Source organism: Salvelinus namaycush, chromosome 2 (genome assembly GCF_016432855.1).
Source record: "Salvelinus namaycush isolate Seneca chromosome 2, SaNama_1.0, whole genome shotgun sequence".
Lineage (NCBI taxonomy): Eukaryota > Metazoa > Chordata > Actinopteri > Salmoniformes > Salmonidae > Salvelinus > Salvelinus namaycush.
The window spans coordinates 24,491,401-24,518,151 of record NC_052308.1 but is presented as its reverse complement, the minus strand read 5'-3'; the positions used below and the strand labels follow the sequence as shown (position 1 = coordinate 24,518,151).

At 41.0% G+C, this 26,751-nt stretch overlaps 1 protein-coding gene across 1 annotated transcript in view; it reads right to left on the bottom strand.

Annotated features, from left to right (window-relative positions):
* Positions 1-26,751, bottom strand: part of LOC120020740 (cadherin-4-like) — a 404,415-nt gene that overhangs the window by 39,664 nt on the left and 338,000 nt on the right. The window contains exon 9 of the mRNA XM_038964479.1: positions 6,482-6,626. Coding sequence (XP_038820407.1) covers positions 6,482-6,626 — 145 coding nt within the window. The remainder of the gene's footprint in view (positions 1-6,481; positions 6,627-26,751) is intronic.

Sequence of the window (26,751 nt, the reverse complement as noted above, 5' to 3'; positions counted from 1 at the left end):
CCATCCATTACCTATTGTGTATTTAACCCTCTGTTTCCCCTCATGTCTTTGTCAGAGATTGTTATTTGTCAAGTGTTGTATTTATTGTGTATAGGTGTGCGACGGGTCATCGTACCCATATTTGTTTTATGTTTTCCTATGAGTGTTATGGAGCAGATTACTGGGACTATAATTAAAAAACTCCATTCTACACTCTATTTGACTCTCCTGCGCCTGACTTCCCTGCCACTTATACACGCAACTGTGACATTAATGTCCAATATTTTGAATTTACCACAGGTGGGCTCCAATCAAGTTGTAGAAACATCTCAAGGACAATCAATGGAAACAGGATGAACTTGTGCTCAATTTTGAGTCTAACAGTAAAGGGTCTGAATACGTATGTAAATATGGTATTTCTGTTTTTAATTTTTAATACCTTTGCAGAAAATTCTAAAACCTGTTTTCACTTTGTCGTTATGGGGTAGTGTAAGTAGATTTGATTAAATCTTTTTTTTCATAATTTTAGAATAAGGATGTAACGTAACAAAATATGGAAAAAAGGTCAAGAGGTCTGAATACTTTCCGAATGCAAGTGCAGGTGACAAAGAGCTCAATTGTTAAGACAGTCACCAATTCATTACAATATGATTTGGCCAATGTTTCATATTTGCCATACATTTTAATGTAAACACATATTTCTTACAAGTAAAATCAAATGTAATATATTTCACAAGGCATTTCCAAATACATTTCAAAACATATTTAACAAAACATATCACTAAATATATTCTAAAATACATTGTTTAATGTATGTATGTATTTTATAATGCATTTTGAAATACATGAAATACATTTTCCGATGTATTGAACATATATTAAGATATACATTTTACATACATTCTAAAAACATTCTGTAATATATATATATATTTTTTTTTAAATACAACACATTACACATTTCCTAAAGAATTAAAAAATATATATATTTTACATTTATTTTTTGTAAGGTATGGGTGCACACACAACCTGAAAATACAATACACAACACACACACACACACTTTAAACCAAATTAAATGTCAAGCCCATTCCCTGCATCTATGTCCTCTTCTCTGCATCTATGAAACTTTCCGATCTGGGGCTCCTGGGGGAAAATAAGTAGACAATACAAACACATCCCATCCTTGTATATAGTAGGCTGTCTGGCAGGCAGGTTGAAGTTCCTTCCTATAGAGTCCATTTAGTAATGAGCAGCACTGGCTCTTCTGCCATTTCCACCATCCATTACTTCAGCCTTCAGCGGCACGGCTGCCCTTAATGCTCCGATGCGCTCTCGCTATTTGTCTTGGAATCATGGGTAAAAACAAAGCCATTTAAGGCTGAAGGTGGGGGTGGTGTGTGTGTGTGTGTGTGTGTGTGTGTGTGTGCGTGTGCGTGTGCGCGTGCACGTGCGTGTGTGCGTGTAGACGTGGAGGGGATGGGGGGTGAAAGGGCTGTGTCCCAATCTCCCCGAGCAGAATTATTGATTTGTAAGAGCTTGTCAGCCAGGCTCACAAATGTGACCAGGCAATTAGGAGCACTCTGTGCAGGAAAAGGGAGAGATCACCTCGTTCCTCTCCCCAGCTCAGGGAAAATGTCACTCTCCATCAGGCAGCCATTTAAAGGCTGCTACTGCTGCTGAAGCTGCTGCTGCACCAGGAGGAGAGCTAGGCTCCTGTCAGCTTAGGGGGATAGAGAGGCAGAGGCAGAGAGACGCAGGAGCACACACACACTAGGGTTGTTATACTGTATAAGGAGGTAGAAACAAAGAGGAGAGACAGGGGGAGAGATGAAGAGGAGAAGAGACAGATAAGCATATACAGAGAGATATAGGGATGCATAGACAGAGACTGAGAGAAGTGCAGGAAGAGAGAAAGAGATAAGCAAAGAGGGATAGAGAGATAAAAGAAAGAGAAACAAGAACCATTGGAGCTAATCCAAGGTCACTTTTGCTGTAGATCAGCTGCAGAACTAGGCACAGGGACAGTATTAGATAGGATTAGGTAGTGTAAATATGTAGAATTTTAGACAGGAAGGAGAAGAGACACATGATGGGTTCTCACAGCTACAGGTGTTTGTTCTGTTGGCTCTCATAATTGGGCAGAGATAGCACCATCATTCCCGTTACAGCCAGCATTGACGGGATAATTGTAGCTGAGAATTCTATTTCAAACTTCATTAAGTTTCAAAGCAGGATTTGTCACTTTTCCCAAGGAGAGAAAAAACAGAGAGAAAAAAACTGAGAGAGAGGGAGAGAGAGAACCAAGGAAGGGAGCGAGAAGAAAAACAATTACCCTTATTCCAGAGAGGAGAACATCAATATTTGAACAACCTTTCAGTCCGAAGGAGGAAAAAAGAAGTGATGTAGAGAATCGTACGTAAACTCTGACATCTTTAATTTCAATAAGAGGGATTCCTTAATAAGCTTAAAGAGTGCTCTTTGTCTAAGAATGTGGCCATGCCTGAAAGGGTTAACCTCTTAGCCCGTTTAATTCCTCTTTAATTTGAAAACTAATTCCAAATCCTAATTGCTTTACCGCCAAAACCGCTGGGGCTGAAAATTTCACTGGTGGCAGGCAGGCAGGCAGGGAAGGCATGTTGGCCATTTGGTCACATGGGAGAGAGAGCGAGGGAGTTGAGACCACTGTTGGGCTCCATCAACTTCCTAAACATTACTGAGCTTGAGGTTAACACCTGCCTTCCAATTACAGAAGGAGAGAGAGAGAGAGAGTGGAGGACAGAAAAGGGGGCAGCATGAGAGAGAGATGGACACAAGCACAGATGCAGAAAGATACCATGGCAAGAAATTGCCAGTGATGGAAAGGGAAAGGGACAGAGAATACAGAGGGCAGGCAGGAAATGACACTAAAATGGGTTGGCAAAAGAAAAAGAAGGAAAAGACATGAAAAGGAGGCTAAGAGGAACATAATACCATGCATTTAGAGGGGGCCAGGAAAGTAGAGTACAAGAGTGATTTGGGGAGGCAGTAGTAAGTGAATGAGTGAGTGGGGAAGGGCAGGGCAGGAGAAGAGGTATAAGGCAGAGGAGGAGATGTGAGAGGGAGATGGATGTTGCAGTCACAGAGTGATGAAAGGGTACACAAAGCATTGTGGTCACACGGAGCTGGCTCTAATGGCACTGCTGGCCCTCCCAGGGCTGTTACCAGACCACATTGCAGCTCCACCCACCATCATACACAACCCTGGCAAGCCCGGGAGGGGCCAATAAAAACCAGCTACCAGAAAATTACCTCCAAATCTGACTGCATTCACACCTCAATGCATGGGCAGTCAGAACATTTTAACTGCCCAACTGCAATGTCTCTTCACATCTCTTCACAACGTTCCATGCTGAGGGAATATTAGAGTACAGTACAGTACAGACTTGAGGGAGAAGAAATCTCTTTTATATCTCTGGTGTAAATAAAGTCCCTAAGGTACAAAACATGTTTACGATATCCATGCCAGGTGTGTGTTTGTGAATGTAAAACTTCAGAATTTGTAACCAACCAGAGCACTCACTGGTGTCTGAAGCTACTTTCCATCAGCATCTCTGGGTGACCCTTCCTGCTAAATGCACTCCCAGCTCTGAGACTCAATCTATTTGGTCTTAACTGTAACAGAGTGGCTCCTCTGTGAACAATCAGCCAGGCAAATGTGCTCTCCTGCACTCAGCGCAGAATAGCAGTCAGTCACACACTCTAGGTCCGTTACACTGCCTGAAACATCCCTGCGTTCCTCCATCCCTCCTCTCCTGTGTACAGATGCTGAGGCCTAATTAGCCCCCCAGGCCAAGAGGCAGTGGAAACTCTCTTAAGTCTTTCTCCGACTGTTAGCAAACTCTTCAGGACAGAAAGAAGCCTCCCTCAGATTACAAATTGAGAGTGTGAGAAAGCACACCGTATTTCCAGTGGTGGAAAAAGTACCCAATTGTCATACTTGAGTAAAAGTAAAGATACTTCAATAGAAAATGACTATGACTATGTAAAAGTGAAATTCACCCAGTAAAATACTACTTGAGTAAAAGTCTAAAAGTATTTTGTTTTAAATATACTGAAGTATCAATGCAATGTAATTGCTAAATGTATATATATTTTCAAATTCCTTAATCAGCCTTAATGCACATTTGTGGCCTGCTGGAGGTCATTTTGCAGGGCTCTGGCAGTGCTCCTCCTTGCACAAAGGCGGAGGTAGCGGTCCTGCTGCTGGGGTGTTGCCCTCCTACGGCCTCCTCCACGTCTCCTGATGTACTGGCCTGTCTCCTGGTAGCACCTCCATGCTCTGGACACTACGCTGACAGACACAGCAAACCTTCTTGCCACAGCTCGCATTGATGTGCCATCCTGGATGAGCTGCACTACCTGAGCCACTTGTGTGGGTTGTAGACTTCGTCTCATGCTACCACTAGAGTGAAAGCACCGCCAGCATTCAAAAGTGACCAAAACATCAGCCAGGAAGCATAGGAACTGAGAAGTGGTCTGTGGTCACCACCTGCAGAACCACTCCTTTATTGGGGGTGTCTTGCTAATTGCCTATAATTTCCACCTTTTGTCTATTCCATTTGCACAACAGCATGTGAAATTTATTGTCAATCAGTGTTGCTTCCTAAGTGGACAGTTTGATTTCACAGAAGTGTGATTGACTTGGAGTTACATTGTGTTGTTTAAAACCTGTTATGGCTGCAAGGGGTAGTATTGAGTAGCCTGATAAAATGTGTCCATTTCAAACGGCGTCGTACTCAATTCTTGCTCGTACAATATGCATATTATTATTACTATTGGATAGAAAACACTCTCTAGTTTCTAAAACCGTTTGAATTATTTCTCTGAGTGAAACAGAACTCATTTGGCAGCACTTTCCCTGACCAGGAAGTGGAATGTCAGAAATATATGCTCTGTTCATCTTCCTGCCTATACATGGTCATGACACGTAGGAGCCTACGTACACTTCATACGCCTTCCTCTGGGTGTCAAGAGGATGTGAGAGAAGACATTTTGTGTTTATCTTGGTCTGAGGTGGAATAAAAGCTATTTCTTTGACGTGACCGTCCACTTCCGGTACTCTGAAGCGCGCGACTTGGACATGGATATGCGTTCTGTTTTGCTCCCGTTATGGACGACTAACATCTCCGTCTTAGATTTTATTTGATACATGTCACCATATCATCGTAACGTATGTTTTTTCAATATAGTTTCATCAGATTATTGACATTTTTTCGGGAGTTTTGCCGTGTTCCGTTCTCTTCCGTTTGTTTACATGGAGAGATCCGTGCAACCCGGCTAGCACGCTTGCTAAATGGAGAGAGAAAGTTGCCATTCTGAATCCAAACAACGACTCATCTGGACAATGGACACCTTGTTCAACATTCTGATGAAAGATCAGCAAAAGTAAGACCCAATTTATGATGTTATTTCATATATCTGTCGTGCATGTGAACTGGTCGTGGGCGCCCAAGTGTTTCTGGCTATTGTGGCTACGCTAATATAGCGCTACATTTTGTTTTCGCTGTAAAACACTTAATAAATCGGAAATATTGTCTGGCATCACAAGATGCCTGTCTTTCATTTACTGTACACTATGTATTTTTCAGAAATGTTTTATGATGAGTAATTAGGTATTTGACGTTGGTGTCTGTAAATATTATGGCTGCTTTCGGTGCAATTTCTGATTGTAGCTGCAATGTAAACTATGATTTATACCTGAAATATGCACATTTTTCGAAAAAAACATATGCTATACAATAAATATGTTATCAGACTGTCATCTGATGAGGTTGTTTCTTGGTTAGTGGCTATTTATTTCTTTATTTGGCCGAATTTGTGATAGCTACTGATGGAGTAAAAAACTGATGGAGTAAGAAAAGTGGTGTCTTTTGCTAACGTGGTTAGCTAATAGATTTACATATTTTGTCTTCCCTGTAAAACATTTTAAAAATCGGACATGTTGGCTTGATTCACAAGATGTGTACCTTTCATATGCTGTATTGGACTTGTTAATGTGTGAAAGTTAAATATTTCTAAAAAATATATTTTGAATTTGGCGCCCTGCACTTGGACTGGCTGTTGTCATATTGATCCCGACTTAGGGCTTGCAGCCATAAGAAGTTAAGTGTTCCCTTTATTTTTTTGAGCAGTGTATATATAGAGAGAGAGAGCGAGAGAGAGAGACAATTTCAGAATAATAAGCTAATTAGTTGTGACCTACATTTTTTTAAATACAAATTGACAGTGTTGTAACACCAACAAACTCTGTCTTTGTTTTTACAAGAGAGTAGCAGTCAGTTGAAAATACAGACATTTTTAATACGTTAGTTTCTCCTCGCTAATTAGCAGGTCTAGAACAGAGAACAGACCCACGCTCCACTGAGGACAGACTATTGCAATGTGTGTGTTGCGCGTGTGTGTACTCTTTCTTTCTCTCTCTCGGTCTCTCAAGACACTATTTACTGTCCTAGTTACGTACCTGGCTTTGAGCCTTCAGCCACAGAGCCATTGTAGACCTGGTTCTGGAACTCTGGCCGGTTGTCATTCATGTCGATGACGTAGATGTATAGGTCTATGGGGCTTTCCACCTTGTTCCCATTCATGTCCACAGCATGGGCCCGCAGCTGCAAACAAAATAACAAAACAAAAAAAACATATGAGCATTGTATAAATCCTGTAAATGCAACAGTAACTTTGACGATAACTAAAAAAGCACTGATCGAGACAAAACATCAAAGGAGACATTGACATAAACATAACAGGACACATTGTATATAGAGGCTGGACTTCATCCTGTAACTGCAATGGTAACGTTGAGGCTAATTAATGCAGTACTGATTGACATGAAACATCAAAAGAGACATATTGACAAACATAACAGCAATTAATCCTGTAACTGCAATTAATCCTGTCATTTCAGATCTCTTCCACAAGTGTGTCTAATGTAATTGCATACTAGAGTGTCCAGGAAAATCCACTAACGCCGACCATTGAAATCCGGCCATGCACAGCTTAGTTTCAGAACAACCTTGATTCTGACTGTTGGTTGTGAGAGGTATGTTTATTGGAAGCTCCACAATTGAAGCAATAATTCCAGTCTTTTATTTGGCATACAGCAAATGAAAGATACACATCTTGTGAATCCAGTCAACATGTCCGATTTTTTAAATGTTTTACAGCGAAAACAGCACGTATATTTGTTAGCTCACCACCAAATACAAAGAAGGACAGACATTTTTCACAGCACAGGTAGCATGCACAAAGCCAACCTAACTAACAAAAAACCAACCAAACTAACCAAGAAACAACTTCATCAGATGACAGTCTTATAACATGTTACACAATAAATCTATGTTTTGTTCGAAAAATGTGCATATTTGAGGTATAAATCAGTTTTACATTGCAGCTACCATCACAGCTACCGTCAAAAATAGCACCGAAGCAGCCAGAGTAATTATAGAGACCAACGTGGAATACCTAAATACTCATCATAAAACATTTCTGAAAAATGCATCGTGTACAGAAATGAAAGACAAGCATCTTGTGAATCCAGCCAATATTTCAGATTTTTTAAGTGTTTTACAGCGAAAACACAATATAGCATTATATTAGCTTACTACAATAGCCTACACACAACCGCATTCATTCATCAAGGCACGTTAGCGATAGCAATAGGCACGTTAGCGTTAGCGAATAAACCAGCAAAAGATATCAATTTTCACTAACCTTCATAAACCTTCCTCAGATGACAGTCCTATAACATCAGGTTATACATACACTTATGTTTTGTTCGAAAATGTGCATATTTAGAGCTGAAATCCGTGGTTATCCATTATGCTAATGTAGCTTCTTTTTCCCAGAATGTGCGGATATTTCTATTAGACTCTCACCTATTCTGACCAAATAGCTATTCATAAACATTACAAAAAAATACATGTTGTATAGGAAATGATAGTAACACTAGTTCTTAATGCAATCGCAGTGTTAGAATTCTAAAAATATCTTCATTACGACATCCACCTTACGTTATAGCGAGAGAGTGCCCAAAATCTGGGCGCAAAACTACTAGTATACAGTTCGACAGATATATGAAATAGCATCACAAAATGGGTCCTACTTTTGGTGATCTTCCATCAGAATGTTGGACAAGGGGTCCTTTGTCCAGAACAGTCGTTGTTTGGATTTAGAACATCGTTTTTCCCTCCTGATTTAGCAAGCACACTGGCCAAGTGGCTCGAAGCTCTCCTTTCTGAACAAAGGCACACAACGCAACACGCCTAACGTCCCGAATAAATTTCAAAAATCTAATAAAACTATATTGAAAAAACATACTTTACGATGATATGGTCACATGTATCAAATAAAATCAAAGCCGGAGATAGTAATCGCCTATAACGACAGCTATTCTGATGGCAAATCCAGGACCAACTTCGCGCCTTCCTGAAAACATAAAATGGGTGACACGTCATTCCAAGAGGACGTATTCCATCTCAGACCAAGATAATCACTCCATTTCTTCTCTCACTGCATCTTGACATCCTGGGGAAGGTGTATGACGTGCATGTATACTCATACGTGTCATGCCCATTTATAGGCAGGCCCTTGAACAGAGCATAATTTTCAGACTTTCCACTTCCTGGTCAGAAAGTGTGCTGCCAAATGAGTTCTGTTTTACTCACAGACAAAATTCAAACGGTTTTAGAAACTAGAGAGGGTTTTCTATCCAATAGTAATAATAATATGCATATTGTACGAGCAAGAATAGAGTACGAGGCCGTTTAAATTGGGCACGTTTTTCCCCCAAAGTGTAAATAGCGCCCTCTATCCTCATCAGGTTAACTTCTACTTCATCACAATCCCGGATCTGGGAGCACCCCCATCAGTAAAAAAGCTGACTAGCATAGCCTAGCATAGCGTCACAAGTAAATACTAGCATCTAAATATCATTAAATCACAAGTCCAAGACACCAGATGAAAGATACACATCTTGTGAATCCAGCCATCATTTCTGATTTTTGAAATGTTTTACAGGGAAGACACAATATGTATTTATATTAGCTAACCACGATAGCAAAAGACACAACTTTTTTTTCCCACCATTTTTTTCCTGCATAGGTAGCTATCACAATTTTGACCAAATAAAGATATAAATAGTCACTAACCAAGAAACAACTTCATCAGATGACAGTCTGATAACATATTTATTGTATAGCATATGTTTTGTTAGAAAAATGTGCATATTTCAGGTATAAATCATAGTTTTACATTGCAGCCACCATCACAACTCTCACCAAAGCAACTAGAATAACTACAGAGACCAACGTGAATTACCTAAATACTCATCATAAAACATTTATGAAAAATACACAGCATACAGCAAATGAAAGACAAAGATCTTGTGAATCCAGCCAATATTTCAGATTTTTTAAGTGTTTTACAGCGAAAACACAATATAGCATTATATTAGCTTACTACAATAGCCAACCACACAACAGCATTGATTCAAGCCAACAATAGCGATAACGAATAAACCAGCAAAAGATATTAATTTTTTCACTAACCTTCTCAAACTTCTTCAGATGACAGTCCTATAACATCATATTACACAATACATATAGAGTTTGTTCGAAAATGTGCATATTTAGCGGCACAAATCGTGGTTATACAATGAGAATAGTAGCCAAGCTGCCAACAAAATGTCGGGAGAAATCTTGGGAGAGGCACCTAATCTAATCATTAACTAATCATAAACTTGACTAAAAAATACAGGTTGGACAGCAAATGAAAGATACATTAGTTCTTAATGCAACCGCTGTGTTAGATTTTTTTAAATGAACGTTACTACGACATACAGCGTGCGTTAAAGCGAGACCGCACCGAAATTAATGGCGGAATAGGAGTTTTACATTTTTCAACAGAACAACGAATTAACATCATAAATAGTTCTTACTTTTTGATGAGCTTTCATCAGAATCTTGGGCAAGTTGTCCTTTGTCCAAAAGAATCGTTGCTCGGTTGTAGATTGTCGCCTTCAACTTTGGAATTAGCAGTAAACATTAGCCATGTGGCCCAGACGTGCCCAACTCACTAGAACGCAGCACAAAGAAATATCCGAAAATCGCAATATACTGATATAAACTGATATAACTCGGTTTAAAATAACAACATTATGATGTCTTTAACACCTATATCGAATAAAATCAGAGCCGGATATATCTAAGGCCTATAACGGTAGCTTTCCAGAACGCCATCCTGAGGTCTGTCTTGCGTCATGGCGAATGTTGAAAAGACTGCACCCCACGTTCCAAAACCCTTTATATGGCCTCAGATATGCCTAGCAACACCATTCCAATTCTCACTATTTGCTGACATCTAGGGGAAGGCGTATGGAGTGCATCTCGACCAATAGAAGACATGCAAATTAATAAACTGACCCCAGAACAGCCTGCCTGATTTCAGATTTCTCACTTCCTCACAGGAAGTTTGCTCCAACTTGAGTTCTGTTTTACTCACAGATATAATTCAAACGGTTTTAGAAACTAGAAACTATTAGTAATAATAATATGCATATTGTACGAGCAAGAATTGAGTACGAGGCAGTTTAATTTGGGAACGAAATTTTTACAAAGTGAAAACAGCACCCCCTATTGAGAAAAGGTTTTAATGTGTGAAAGTTAAATATTTCTATAAAATATATTTTGAATTTCGCGCCCTGCACTTGGACGGGCTGTTGTCATAAGTGTACCGACACCGGGCTGCAGCCATAACAGGTTAAAACTTCTTATGGCTGCAAGCCCGACGTCGGTACACTTATGACAACAGCCAGCTCAAGTGCAGGGCGCGAAATTCAAAATATATATTTTTTAAATATTTAACTTTCACACATTAACAAGTCCAATACAGCATATGAAAGGTACACATCTTGTGAATCCAGCCAACATGTCCGATTTTTAAAATGTTTTACAGCGAAAACACCACGTATATTTATGTTAGCTCACCACCAAATACAAAAAAGGACAGACATTTTTCACAGCACAGGTAGCATGCACAAAGCCAACCTAACTAACCAAGAACCAACCAAACTAACCAACAAACAACTTCATCAGATGACAGTCTTATAACATGTTATTCAATAAATCTTTGTTTTGTTCGAAAAATGTGCATATTTCAGGTATAAATCATAGTTTACATTGCAGCTACAATCAGAAATTGCACCGAAAGCAGACAGAATAATTACAGACACCAACGCCAAATAACTAAATACTCATCATAAAACATTTCTGAAAAATACATAGTGTACAGCAATTGAAAGACAGGCATCTTGTGATTCCAGACAATATTTCCGATTTATCAAGTGTTTTACAGCGAAAACACAATATAGCGTTATATTAGCTTACCACAATAGCCAAAAACACAAGTAATTTCCCAGTAGCAAAAGTAAGCGATCGTAACAAACAGGCAAAAGATATATAATTTTTGACTAACCTTGATTTTCTTCCTCAGATGACAGTCCTATAACATCAGGTTATACATACACTTATGTTTTCTTCGAAAATGTGCATATTTAGAGCTGAAATCAATGGTTACACATTGTGCTAACTTAGCTACTTTTTCCCACTACGTCCGGATTTTTCCTGACACTTTTTCTGACACACATATTCTGACCAAATAGCTATTCATAAACATAACTAAAAAATACATGTTGTATAGGAAATGATAGATCCATTAGTTCTTAATGAAATCGCAGTGTTAGAATTCTAAAAATAACTTCATTACGATATGCAGCTTCGGTATAGCTAGAGTACCCAAACGTTGGGCGCCCACGACTAGTTCACATGTACGACAGATATATGAAATAGCATCATAAAATGTTTCTTACTTTTGCTGATCTTTCATCAGAATGTTGGACAAGGTGTCCTTTGTCCAGAACAATCGTTGTTTGGATTTAGAACGGCAACTTTCCCTCTTCAATTAGCACGCGCACTAGCCAAGTGGCACGAATCGCTCCATCGTCAACAAAGTCAGAGAACGGAACACGGCAAAACTCCCGAAAAAATTTCAATAATCTGATTAAACTATATTGAAAAAACATACTTTACGATGATATGGTCACATGTATCAAATAAAATCAAAGCCGGAGATAGTAGTCGTCCATAACGGCAGCTAAACAGAAGGCAATCCCACTGTCCACCTCGCGCTCCCAAGAGTACCGGAAATGAGGGACACGTCATACAAAGAGCTTGTATTCCAATTCAGACCAAGATAAACACTAAATTTCTTCTCTCACAGCCTCTTGACATCCAGGGGAAGGTCTATGAAGTGCACGTAGACTCTTACGTATCATGCCCATGTATAGGCAGGAAGAAGAACAGAGCCTCGATTTCAGACTTTCCACTTCCTGGTCAGGAAGTTTGTGCCAAATGAGTTCTGTTTGACTCACAGATATAATTCAAACGGTTTTAGAAACTAGAGAGTGTTTTCTATCCAATAGTAATAATAATATGCATATTGTACGAGCAAGAATTGAGTACGAGGCCGTTTGAAATGGGCACCTTTAATCAGAGCTACTCAATACTGCCCCGGCAGCCATAAAAAGTTAAATATTTCTCATAATTTATTTTGAATTTCGCGTTCTGCAATATCACCGGATGTTGTCGAAACGTTCCGCTAACGGAACCCCCAGACGTAAAAGGTTAATACATTTTCAAGTTCATAACTGTGCACTCTCCTCAAACAATAGCATGGTATTCTTTCACTGTAATATTTACTGTAATTTGGACAGTGCAGTTAGATTAACAAGAATTGAAGCTTTCTGCCCATATCAGATATCTTTATGTCCTGGGAAATTCTCTTGTTACTTACAACCTCATGCTAATCACATTAGCGCACGTTAGCTCAACCGTCCCGCGGGGGGGACACCGATCCTGTAAATATATACATTCCATTCTGAGCATGAAAAAAACTCTCTCTATCCTCTGTCTTGTTAAGTGTCTTCAGGTGTGTTGGCCATGCCCACTAATTGGCCACACCTGATCTTAATGTGTGCTTGTTTCCTTTCAAATGGAGTCTGATTGAATAGCCAAAAATAAACTGCTTTGTATGAGTAAAAAAAAAACATGGCATGCTAGCTACATCATGGTGGCACAGTGGACTAATTCCATGGATAGAAAACAGCAGAGCATAGTTTTGAATCTCACTGACGCCATGCCACAATGAAAAATAAATGTGTTTGCATGATTAATGCTGAAGGAAATTAATTAATGTTTGTCCTATCTGTGCTTGGAGTTTAAAACAATTAACCTAAGCTAGTAGTGTTATTAAAAGTCTTATTGAAACATGTTCTCAAATAACCTATAATTTCAATTCTCAGAACGCAAAAGAAAACTCCCAGGGAACCCTTCAGGGAACCATAGTAAAACATTCTCAGAACCTCCCTGCAACCTAAAAATGTACGTTCCCAGAAGAGGCAAAATTTTCACTTACGTCCTCAGAACGTTTTATAAACGGTTAAGAAAGTTATGGCTTCGTTCCCAGAACCAATGGGAAACCAAAAACATAAGTTCCCAAAACTTCGAAGGGAGATACAGGCTAGGGTATGTGCTGCTCAGCTCACACGCCGACAGAGATGGTCGCCTCGCTTCGCGTTCTTAGGAAACTATGCAGTATTTATTTTTTACACTGTTACCCCAGGAAATCTTAAGTCTAATTACATACTGTCGCGAAGAACTATTGGATATAAGAGCAACGTCAACTTACCAACATTACGACCAGGAATATGACTTTCCCGAAACGGATCCTCTGTTTGGACCACCACCGAGGACAATGGACCGGGCAGACGGAGCGGTCTTCTGGACAGGCTCCGTAGATGGGCACATCGCTCACCGCTCCCGAGTATACTACTCGCCAATGTCCAGTCTCTTGACAACAAGGTAGATGAAATTCGAGCAAGGGCTGTCTTCCAGAGAGACATCAGAGATTGTAACATTCTCTGTTTCACGGAAACATGGCTCACTCTGGATACGTTATCAGAGTCTGTACAGCCATCCAGTTTCTTTCACGCATCGCGCCGACAGAAACAAACATGTCTCTGGTAAGAAGAAGGGCAGGGGTGTATGCCTTATGAATATGGAGTCGTGGTGTGATCATAACAACAACAGGAACTCGAGTCCTTTTGTTCACCTGACCTAGAATTCCTTACAATCAAATGCTGACCGCATTATCTACCAAGAGAATTGTCTTCGATTATAATCACAGCCGTGTATATCCCACCCAAGCAGACACCTCGATGGCCCTGAAAGAACTTCATTAGACTCTATGTAAACTGGAAACCACATATTCTGAGGCTGCATTTATTGTAGCTGAGGATTTTAACAAAGCTAATCTGAAAACAAGGCTCCCTAAATCACCATATCGAATGTGTGACCGGGCTGGCAGCATTCTGGATCATTGCTACTCTAACTTCCGCAACCCATACAAAGCCCTCCCTCTCCCTCCTTTTGGCAAATCTGACCACGACTCCATTTTATTGCTCCCAGCTTACAGACAGAAACTAAAACAGGAAACGCCCGTGCTCAGGTCTGTTCAACGCTGGTGCGACCAATCTGATTCCAAGCATCAATATTGCTTTGATCACGTGGACTGGGATATGTTCCGGATAGCCTCAGACAACAACATTGATGTATACGCTGATTCAGTGAGCGAGTTTATTAGCAAGTGCATCGGTGATGTTGTACCCACGGTGACTATTAAAATCTTACCCAACCAGAAACCGTGGATTGATGGCAGCAAACTGAAAGCGCGAACCACTGCTTTTAATCATGGCAAGGTAACCGGAAACATGACGAAAACAAACAGGGTAGCTATTCCCTCCGCAAGGCAGTCAAAAAAGCTAAGCGTCAATATAGAGACAAAGTAGAGTCGCAATTCAAAGGCTCAGACACGAGACGTACAGTTGAATTCGGAAGTTTACATACACCTTAGCTAAATACATTTAAACTCAGTTCCTGACATTTAAACCTTGTAAAAACCTGTCACGTTCTGACCATAGTTATTTTGTGTTTTCTTTGTTTTAGTGTTGGTCAGGACGTGAGCTGAGTGGGCATTCTATGTTGTGTGTCTAGTTTTCCCGTTTCTATGTTTGGCCTGATATGGTTCTCAATCAGAGGCAGGTGTTAGTCATTGTCTCTGATTGGGAACCATATTTAGGTAGCCTGTTTTGTGTTGGGTTTTGTGGGTGGTTGTCTTCTGTCTTCGTGTGTCTGCACCAGACAGAACTGTTTCAGTTTTTTCACATTTGTTGTTTTGTATTTTGTAGTGTTCACATTTATTGTCTTTATTAAACATGATGAACACTAACCACGCTGCGCTTTGGTCCTCTCCTTCGTCCACAGAAGAAAGCCGTTACAAAACTTCCCTGTCTTAGGTCAGTTAGGATCACCACTTTATTTTAAGAATGTGAAATGTCAGAATAATAGTAGAGAGAATGATTTTTAATTTTTTAATTTTTTAATTTTACCCCCTTTTCTCCCCATTTTTCGTGGTATCCAATTGTTAGTAATTACTATCTTGTCTCATCGCTACAACTCCCGTACGGGCTCGGGAGGGACGAAGGTTGAAAGCCATGCGTCCTCCGAAACACAACACAACCCAACCAAGCTGCACTGCTTCTTAACACATCGCGCCTCCAACCCGGAAGCCAGCCGCACCAATGTGTCAGAGGAAACACCGTGCACCTAGCTGCCTTGGTTAGCGCGCACTGCGCCCGGCCCGCCACAGGAGTCGCTGGTGCGCGATGAGACAAGGATATCCCTACCGGCCAAACCCTCCCTAACCCAGACGACGCTAGGCCAATTGTGCGTCGCCCCACAGACCTCCCGGTGTCTGAGACCCAGAGTCCCAGAGTCTCTGGTGGCACAGCTAGCGCTGCGATGCAGTGCCCTAGACCACTGCGCCACCCGGGAGGCCGAGAATAATTTATTTATTTCTTTTATTTCTGTCATCAAATACCCAGTGGGTCAGAAGGTTACATACACTCAATTAGTATTTGGTAGCATTGCCTTTAAAATGTTTAACTCGGGTCAAACGTTTCAGGTAGCCTTCCAAAAGCTTCCCACAATAAGTTGGGTGAATTTTGGAACATTCGTCCTGACAGAGCTGAAGTAACTGAGTCAGGTTTGTAGGCCTCCTTGCTCGCACACACTTTTTCAGTTCTGCCCACACATTTTCTATGGGATTGAGGTCAGGGCTTTGTGATGACCACTCCAATACCTTGACTTTGTTGTCCTTAAGCCTTTTTGTCACAACTTTGGAAGTTTTCTTGGGGTCATTGTCCATTTGGAAAACCCATTTGCGACCAAGCTTTAACTTCCTGACTGATGTCTTGAGATGTTGCTTCAATATATCCACATAATTTTCCTGCCTCATGATGCCATCTATCTTGTGAGGTGCACCAGTCCCTCCTGCAGCAAAGCACCCCCACAACATGATGCTGCCACCCCCGTGCTTCACGGTTGGGATGGTGTTCTTCAGCTTGCAAGCATCCCCCTTTTTCCTCCAAACATAACGAAACAGTTCTATTTTTGTTTCATCAGACCAGAGGACATTTGTCCCCATGTGCAGTTGCAAACCGTAGTCTGGCTTTTTTATGGCGGTTTTGGAGCAGTGGCTTCTTCCTTGCTGAGCGGCCTTTCAGGTTATGTCGATATAGGACTCGTTTTAATGTGGATATAGATACTTTTGTACCTGTTTCCTCCAGCATCTTCAAAAGGTCATTTGCTGTTGTTCTGGGATTGATTTGCACTTTTCATACCAAAGTACATTCATCTCTAGGAGACAGAACGCGTCTCCTTCCTGAGCGGTATGATGGCTGCGTGGTCCCATGGTGTTTATACTTGCGTACTATTGTTTGTACAGATAAACGTGGTACCTTCAGGCGTTTGGAAATTGCTCCCAAGGATGAACCAGACTTGTGGAGGTCTACATTTTTTTCTGAGGTCTTGGCTGATTTCTTTTGATTTTCCCATGATGTCAAGCAAAGAAGCACTGAGTTTGAAGGTAGGCCTTGAAATACATCCACAGGTACACCTCCAATTGACTCAAATTATGTCAATTAGCCTATCAGAAGCTTCTAAAGCCATGACATAATTTTCTGGAATTTTCCAAGCTGTTTAAAGGCAAAGTCAATTAAGTGTATGTAAACTTCTGACCCACTGGAATTGTGATACAGTGAATTATAAGTAACAATAAATTGTTGGAAAAATTACTTGTGTCATGCACAAAGTAGATGTCCTAACCGACTTGCCAAAACTATAGTTTGCTAACAAGACATTTTTGGAGTGGTTGAAAAATTTGTTTTAATGACTCCAACCTAAGTGTATGTATACTTCTGACTTCAACTGTATGTGGCACGGTCTACAGTCAATCACGGATTACAAAATGAAAACCATTCCCGTTGCTGACATCGACGTCTTGCTCCCGACAAACTAAACAACTTCTTTGCTCACAGTGCCACTTACACGGCCCGCTACCAAAACCTGCGAGCTCTCCTTCACCGCAGCCAACGTGAGTAAAACATTTAAACGTGTTAACCCTCGCAAGGCTGCCGGCACAGACGGCATCCCTAGCCGCGTTCTCAGAGCATGCGCAGACCAGCAGGCTGGTGTGTTTACGGACATATTCAATCAGTCCCTATCCCAGTCTGCTCTTCCCACATGCTTCAAGAGGGCCACCATTCTTGCTGTTCCCAAGATAGCTAAGGTAACTGAGCTAAACGACTATCGCCCCGTAGCACTCACTTCCGTCATCATGAAGTGATTTGAGAGACTAGTCAAGGATCATATCACCTCCACCCTACCTGACACCCTAGACCCACTCCAATTTGCTTACCGCCCCAATAGGTCCACAGACAACGCAATCGCAATCACACTGCACACTGCCCTAACCAATCTGGACAAGATGAATACCTATTTAAGAATGCTGTTCATCGATTACAGCTCAGGATTTAACATCATAGTACCCTCCAAACTCGTCAAAAACACTCACAAACTTTTACAGATGCACAATTGAGAGCATCCTGTCGGGCTGTATCCCCGCCTGGTACGGGGATACAACTGCAACGCCCACAACCATACAATTCTCCAGAGGGTAGCGAGGTCTTCACAACGCCTCACCGAGGGCAAACTACCTGCCCTCCAGGACACCTAGACCACCCAATGTCACAGGAAAAATTATCAAAAAATTATCAAGGACAACAACCACCCGAGCCACTGCCTGTTCACCGCGTTATCATCCAGAAGGTGAGGTCAGTACATGTGCATCAAAGCTGGGACCGAGAGACTGAAAAATTGTTTCTATCTCAAGGCCAGCAGACTGCTTAACAGCCATCACTAACATTGAGTGGCTGCTGCCAACATACTGACTCAAATCTCTAGCCACTTTAACTTCTTAAGTGTAGGGGGCAGTATTTTCGTTTTTGGCTAAAAAACGTACCCATTTGAAACTGCCTATTTATCAGCCCCCGAAACTAGAATATGCATATAATTGTCAGATTAGGATAGAAAACACTCTAAAGTTTCCAAAACGGTCAAAATTTTGTCTGTGAGTTTAACAGAACTGATATTGCAAGCGAAAACCTGAGGAAAATCCAATCAGGAAGTGCCACTTTCTTTGAAACCTCTCTGTTCTTATGCATCCCTATTACCCATTTAAAGGGATATCAACCAGATTGCTTTTTCTATGGCTTCCCTAAGGTGTTAACAGCATTTAGACATAGTTTCAGGCTTTTATTTTGAAAAATGAGCGAGAAACATCACATTGCGTAAGTGGATAGGTGGGGGCTCTGAGTGAGTTGTGCGCAACAGAGAAAGGCAGCCATTGTTAATCCCGGTCCTAGTGAAAAACCAACACTCCCAGTTGATATATTATCGAATAGATATTTGAAAAACAACCTGAGGATTGATTATAAAAAACGTTTGACATGTTTCTGTGGACATTATGGATATTATCTGGAATTTTTGTCTGCGTTGTCGTGAACGCTTTTTCCTGTGGATTTCTCAGCATAACGCGCGAAACTAACTGAGGTATTTGGATATAAAAATATCTTTATGGAACAAAAGGAACATTTGTTGTCTAACTGGGAGTCTCGTGAGTGAAAACATCCGAAGATCATCAAAGGTAAACGATTAATTTGATTGCTTTTCTGATTTTCGTGACCAAGTTACCTGATGCTAAGTGTACTTAATGTTTTGTCGAGCGATCGATAAACTTACACAAACGCTTGTATTGCTTTCGCTGTAAAGCATAATTTCAAAATCTGAGACGACAGGTGGATTAACAAAAGGCTAAGCTATGTTTTACAATATTGCACTTGTGATTTCATGAATATGAATATTTTCTAGTAATATTATTTGACTGTGGCGCTATGCTATTCAGCGTTGCTGATGACAATTATCCTGGATCCGGGATGGGTAACAAGTAGAGGTTAATAACTAAAAATTGGATGTAATAAATGTATCACGAGTCACTTTAAACAATGCCCCTTTATATAATGTTTACATACCCTACATTACTCATCCAATATGTATATACTGTACTCTATACCATCTACTGCATCTTGCCTATGCCGCACGGCCATCGCTCATCCACACATTTATATGTACATATTCTTATTCATTCCTTTACACTTGTGTGTGTAAGGTAGTTATTGTGAAATTGTTAGATGACTTGTTTGATATTACTGCACGGTCAGAACTAGCACAAGCATTTCGCTACACTCGCATTAACATCTGCTAACATCTGTGTATGTGACCAATAAAATTTGATTTGACACAGGGAGAGCCCCAGATAACACCTAGACTATTCTATTCAACACAACTCATGAGTTGTCTGGCTTTTGTTCTCCCAGGGAAAACAACAATCCTGGTAGGTTTGTGCCACACCACTGATTGGACACAGTGTCTTGTTACTAAGATAAGCAATTCCACAAAAGTTTGTTGTGTTTCACACACACACACACACACACACACACACACACACACACACACACACACACACACACACACACACACACACACACACACACACACACACACACACAGAGAGAGAGAGAAGGCGAGGAGGGGGAGAGAAAGAGAGATGGAAGGAGCATGTCTCGTGTAATTCCAGTAGAGACAGATACAGAGAGAAACAGTGAGAGACCATAACATGCTGACCACACCGCTCGCGCACGTTGCAAAATATATTTACACATACATGGTATTCAATCAACTAGCGTCTGCGTAGCCAGGCACAAAAATATAACTTGTTTCTATTTTTGATGCTTGACGTGCTGCAAGTCCCACCTCTCCCGTCTCCTCATTGGTTTTTAGGAGCATATACCAACATGGGTGACTGAAAGATTAAATGAGGTTCACACTCAAGTCCAGTTGTTGGTGCCAACAGTCATATAAAGTCAGAAGAAGGAGACTGAAGGAGGAGAAATTACTAGAAACTAACTAAATTTACCCTTTTATATGTGAATTAATTGTTGGAGTAGAGGACCTTGTACATTTTAGGTAAAATAAACAACCCAATGTTTATATCCCAGGACAAATTAGCTATCAACATCAAGCTAGCTAAATGGCCGTGATTGTTTCATGCATTTCAACCTGTCCCCAAATTAATAAAGTTGGTTCAGACTTCGTTTTGATATTTCAACATGCGTGTCCTGATCTCATCTGGTGTGGATGGACAAAATCAACATGCGTGCGATGTTGATGAGGACACACGCACGTGCCCGGTCTAGTCAACATGTGAGAGGAAGGAGTGACAACCCCGTGTCTGAATACCCATGTTGACTAATGATGTCTCACAGCTCTAGACACCATTATATTTGAAAGGCAAAGAACACCATCATTGTCTCTCCCAATAGCTCTTTAAAAAATAAAGCCATGAAAACCCAGATCGAGATGGAGAGACTTGTGTTGGAGGTTGTCTTTCTCATACACCTTCACAGTCATGTGGGCAGTGGACCCTTTTATTACAGCAAGTACAACATTGACAAACATAATATCTTTACTATTCACAGAAAGAGGCAATGTTCTTTAGAATGCGCCAGAGGGCTGAATGCCAAAGAGGAGCCTCAAGCTACAGCATCGACACCTGCCTTCTTGGAAAAATGAATCATCTTGCTTTGTGTCTGTTCCACATGGTGTGGAAACACACACACTGACAGATTTCACATTGACTGACTTCTGCTCTCACACACACGTAAGCACATAAATACACACACACACACACACACACACACACACACACACACACACACACACACACACACACACACACACACACACACACACACACACACACACACACAAACACCGTATAAACACGTCCAAATGCTGTTGCTTCAGCCACTTAATATTCCCCCAGACGATGAGTTTCACTAGGCCAGAGCACAACAAACAAACAAAGAGAGAAACACCAACAAAAAAACAAGCCCAATCTGTTTCCTCAGCTGTGGATTCTGCATGGTGTGTGGTGTAAGGGGGATGGGGGATGACGGAGCCAATGGACATTTGATCTGAGAGCCTGGAAGAGTGTGTGAGGAGTGTGTAAGCAGTGTGTGTGGACTGCTAATGTGTGATTTTGGGCCATCATTAGCATGCTGGAGGGCGGGCCTGAGAAACGCATCGCCAACCACCAGCGCCGCCACAGCAACCACTGATGGGGTCTGTCCAATTCCCCCCAGGCACACCCGTCAACATCTTCATCAAAACACACAAATGCACACACACGCGCGCACACACACTTCTCTTGGCTGGCTCCCAGCTGCTCTCTCCCTACAGCTGTATGTGGAGAAAAACAAAACTACACCCACACGCTAACCTCAGAGTTCCTCTTCCTCTGATGGAAGTCTGTCAAAAACACCAGTCATGTCTTTCGTATCAAAGAACAGACCAGAACATATGTGACCCATTCCAGGAAGCTAGGCGTATGTCGCACATCACTACTTAACACGAGAGGCATTTAAACTGATACAAACATTTTATAAAAATAAATAAATTGGGGGGCAGAAATGCCTTCGGAACATGTGAACTTTCAAGCGCCTTAATAACAAACGTGCATGCCATCTATAAATACGAATAAAATGGTTAAATTATGAACCTAGTTGGTTTAGCCACAGAAAAAGACAGGAACCATCCCATTAGCCATGATTGACTGAGATAATGGATGGGCTGGACATGCCGAGAGATAAGTTCAGATTGATCTGCCATGTAGCATGCTTCTGTCTATAACATGAGCTGCTCAGTATGTGTAGATAATCCTTGCTACCACCGCTTTTTTTTTTATATCATGAAGAACTGCAAAATTGTTGCTACTGCTCTCAATATTGCTGCCCTGAATTTAACATGCATATCGACAAAGATCCGTGGGGAATAGTTGTCATGGACTACTTTCGGGTGGACGATCATGCCATGTTGACTCTCTCTGACTCTGAAAATGAATCAGACAATGAGGAAATCCTTGATGTAGGTAAAAACATTTACATTGAACCAGACATTGTAGAGTCTTCTGATGACAGGGATGGGGAAGAAATGGCGATCAACAGTACTGTTGTCACAGAAGAAGTTGACCAAGTTTGAAATAAGTAGAATGCCCGGTGGAAGAAGAGTATGATTGCAAACAATGAACCATAATCCCAAGCCATACAGTACTACCATGTACCATGCATGAATCTGCAGGTAGCTAAAGCTAACCAACTAGGTTCAATGTTAGCTAGCTAGCTATAGGCTATAGCTAGTAATGTAAATGGCTTTCTGAGATAATAACAATATTACTACAAAGATCATACACGTAACATTAGCTAGCGAGCCAGCCAGCTAATGTCTGCTAGCTAGCTAACATTACACGTTCTTGCGGTGAAAATGACTTTCCCGAAAAATTTGAAACGTATAATGTCTGAAAATGTAGCTAGACTTTTGCCCATATACATGGATGAACGCTTCTCCCCCTCTGTCATGGATGCCATGGTTGCCCTTAGTTTGAAGGTGTAATCCGGAGACAGGTATTTTATACAACAGCCTTCTGTGTTCTCTTTTCAACTCCCTCCTCATTTAGACAAAAGACTAAACAAAAGACTCCACTATGCAAGTAACCATTTCACTGTACCATTTACACCTTCTACATCCTGTGCATGTGACAAAACAACTTTGATTTGATTTAATATATTGCGTGTTTACTAGAGATGGTAATGTGAAGAACAACATGACCTACACCAAAGTCAGATTAGGATATAGGCCAAGGACTAGATAACATATATTTTACTACTACTTTCACCACTTTTAGTATTGAAAGCTTTGGTTTTTTACTACACTACCTAACTCACTCTGTTTAGCACAAGGCCTCACATGTGAATTCTTGAAGAGATTGGGTGGGGCTAAGGCTTAAGAATGTGTGAGTGATGCTGAATGGGTGTAGACAAAGAAGAGCTCTCCAGTAGGTGTACCAAAAACATTCATGGGACATTTTCTCAAAATTGGGGTTACAAATGTATCAACTTTCAAAGCAGAATTACTTTCCCATTGTTTCTCAACTGCAGTCTCTACTTTAACAAAATGTTGTCAAATATCACCAAATCAAAGTGGTGGGTCACATATAAAGTTATCTACGCCAACCATGAGCGTAAAAGCAAAGAGCAGAGAAGGTTCTTCACAGGTAATTCATAAAGTGAAAGTCTAGTGCTATCTCTGTCTTACCGGTTGGGTGACTAACACCAGGCTCCACTCAGGCTCTAACACCAGGCTCCTCTTAGGCTCAAACACAAGGCTCCTCTCAGGCTCAAACACAAGGCTCCTCTCAGGCTCTAATACCAAGCTCCCCTCAGGCTATAATACCAGGCTCCTCTCAGGCTCTAATAACGAGCTCCTGTCAGGCTCTAACACCAAGCTCCAACATCAGGCTCCACTCAGGCTCAGGCTTGTTTACAGTTGCCAGTCCAGTTCACTAGACCTTAACGAGCGCCCTATGACCTGACTGACTTATTGATCCCTCCCATGCCAAGAGGTGTAGGAGCAGGTGTACTAACATCCACCAGCTCGCAAAGAGACCTGACACCACTGGGCTAGCCTGGCCAGGTTACACCTCCACTCCCACCTCCACCAGACGGCAGGCTCTGGAAAAGAGACTGATACTGTAGGAGGACTGACAAGCAGGACCTCATCTGGAAATAAATGGACCAGCAGGAACTGCCAGATGGATGAGTCAGGCCAAAGAGAGAGGACTGCCAAGAGCAGGGAGGTCCTTGGACTTGGAGTTCGCTGCAAATCTCTTGTATGGAGAATTGTGTGTTTTAAGTGTATGTAATACAAATCGATAAGACACTCAGGCCTGTAGAATAATAGTGAAGACATCACAGCTATGACATAACACAGATGGAATCATGCAGTAACCAAAAACGTGTTAAACAAATCAAAATATATTTTATATTTTAGATTCTTCAAAGTAGCCACTCTTTGCCTTGATGACAGCTTTGCACAATCTTGGCATTCTCTCAACCAGCTTCATGAGGTACAGTAGTCACCTGGAATGCTTTTCCAACAGTCTTGAAAGAGTTCATACATATGTTGATCACTTCCTTCACTCATCCCAACTCATCCCAAACCATCTCAATTAGGTTGAGGTCAGGTGATTGTGGAGGCCAGGTCATCTGATGCAGCACTCCATCACTCTCCTTCTTGGTCAAATAACCCTTACATAGCCTGGAGGTGTGTTTTGGTCATTGTCCTGTTGAAAAACAAATGATAATAACACTGAGCGCAAACCAGATTGGATGGCGTATCGCTGCAAAATGCTGTGGTAGCCATGCTGGTTAAGTGTGCTTTAAATTCTAAATAAATCATAGACAGTGTCACCAGCAAAGCACGCCCACACCATCACACCTCCTCCTACATGCTTCACGGTGGGAACCACGCATGAGGAGATCATCCGTTCACCTACTCTGCGTCTCACAAAGACACAGCGTTTGGAACCAAACATCTCAAATTTGGACTCATCAGACCAAATGACAGATTTCCACTGGTCTAATGTCCATTGTTCATGTTTCTTGTCCCAAGCAAGTCTCTTCTTATTATTGGTGTTCTTTAGTCGTGGTTTCTTTGCAGCGAGAAACCACTGATTCACACTATCTCCTCTGAACAGTTGATGTTGAGATGTGTCTGTTACATGAACTCTGTGAATAATTTATTTGGGCTGCGATGGTAGGCCGTCATTGTAAATAAGAATTTGTTCTTAACTGATTTGCCTAGTTAAATAAAGGTCAAATTTAATTTAATTTAAAAAAGGTGCAGTTAAATGCCGATTTCTGTGACTGGTAACTCTAATGAACTTATCCTCTGCAGTCTTCCTTTCCTGTGGTGGTCCTCATGAGAGCCAGTTTCATCATAGCGCTTGGTGGTTTTTGCGACTGCACTTGAAGAAACTTTAAAAGTTGATTGACCTTGATATCTTAAAGTAATGATGGACTGTTGTTTCTCTTTGCTTATTTGAGCTGTTCTTGCCATAATATGTACTTGGTATTTTACCAAATAGGGCTATCTTCTGTACCTACCTTGTCACAACACAAATGATTGGCTCAAATGCATTAAGAAGGAAATAAATTCCACAAATTAACTTTTAACAAGGCACACCTTTTAATTGAAATGCATTCCAGGTGACTTCTACTCATGAAGCTGGTTGAGAGAATGCCAAGAGTGTGCAAAGCTGTCATCAAGGTGGGTGGTACTTTGCAGAATTTCAAATATAAAATATATTTTGATTTTATAACACTTTTTTGGTTACTACATGATTCTGTATGTGTTATTTCATAGTTTTGATGTCTTCACTATTATGCTGCAATGAAGAAAATAGTAAAAATTCAGTAAAGCCCTGGAATGAGTAGGTGTGTCGAAAACTTTTGACTGGTACTGTATATATATATATATATATATATATATATATGAGGAGGGTCGTGTTTCATACACACGCACAGGCAAAGATTTTTAGCTGGCAGGCAGACATTGGAATACGTTTCTAAGTGACAAAGTGGGGGCTTTGCATTGGCACGTTTATTCTGAGACTGGAATAGAATGCCAGGAACGTAAAATAACATTATTTCCAAACTTAAAATAATGGTTCTAGTATGCTGTTCGCCTTTTGTTCGCCTTTTGTTCGCGGTTCTGATTCTGTTCCTCTAAAAATGTAGTTATTTTCCAGTTTTCGTTTCTGTTTCCTGAACCGGTTTCAACCCCTGGTTTGTTATGTCTGTCTGGCCTATGCTATGTCTCCCATTCTTTCGTGGTACATTTTTGTATGTAAAGCAAATATCTGTGATATTTGAAATAAATATTTAATCTATTCTAAGGAAATATCTAATGTTGTGAGCATGTCTGAAGTGTGTACAGTAAGAGGCAGATGTGTGCTAAATATAAAGCTGTCAGAGGAGAGGAGGCAGCATGTAGCTGCAGAGTTCATGGGGAACATGTTCCAGTCTGATGGGGGTAAACAGCCAGCTGTAGACAAAGAAAGGGTTGCCCCTGCTGTCATGTGATTCCTAAACACAACACCAACGCAACACCCAGAACATCGACTGTTCATTAGCCGTTAAAGACAAACACACTCCTCTCCAAACCGTCTCTCTCTCTGCTGAAAAACCTCCTTCAAGCCTAATTGACAGCTTGAATGGCTGCAGAAATCTGTGCTTTGTCAAGGCAATCTTTCTTTCTTTCATTTCAC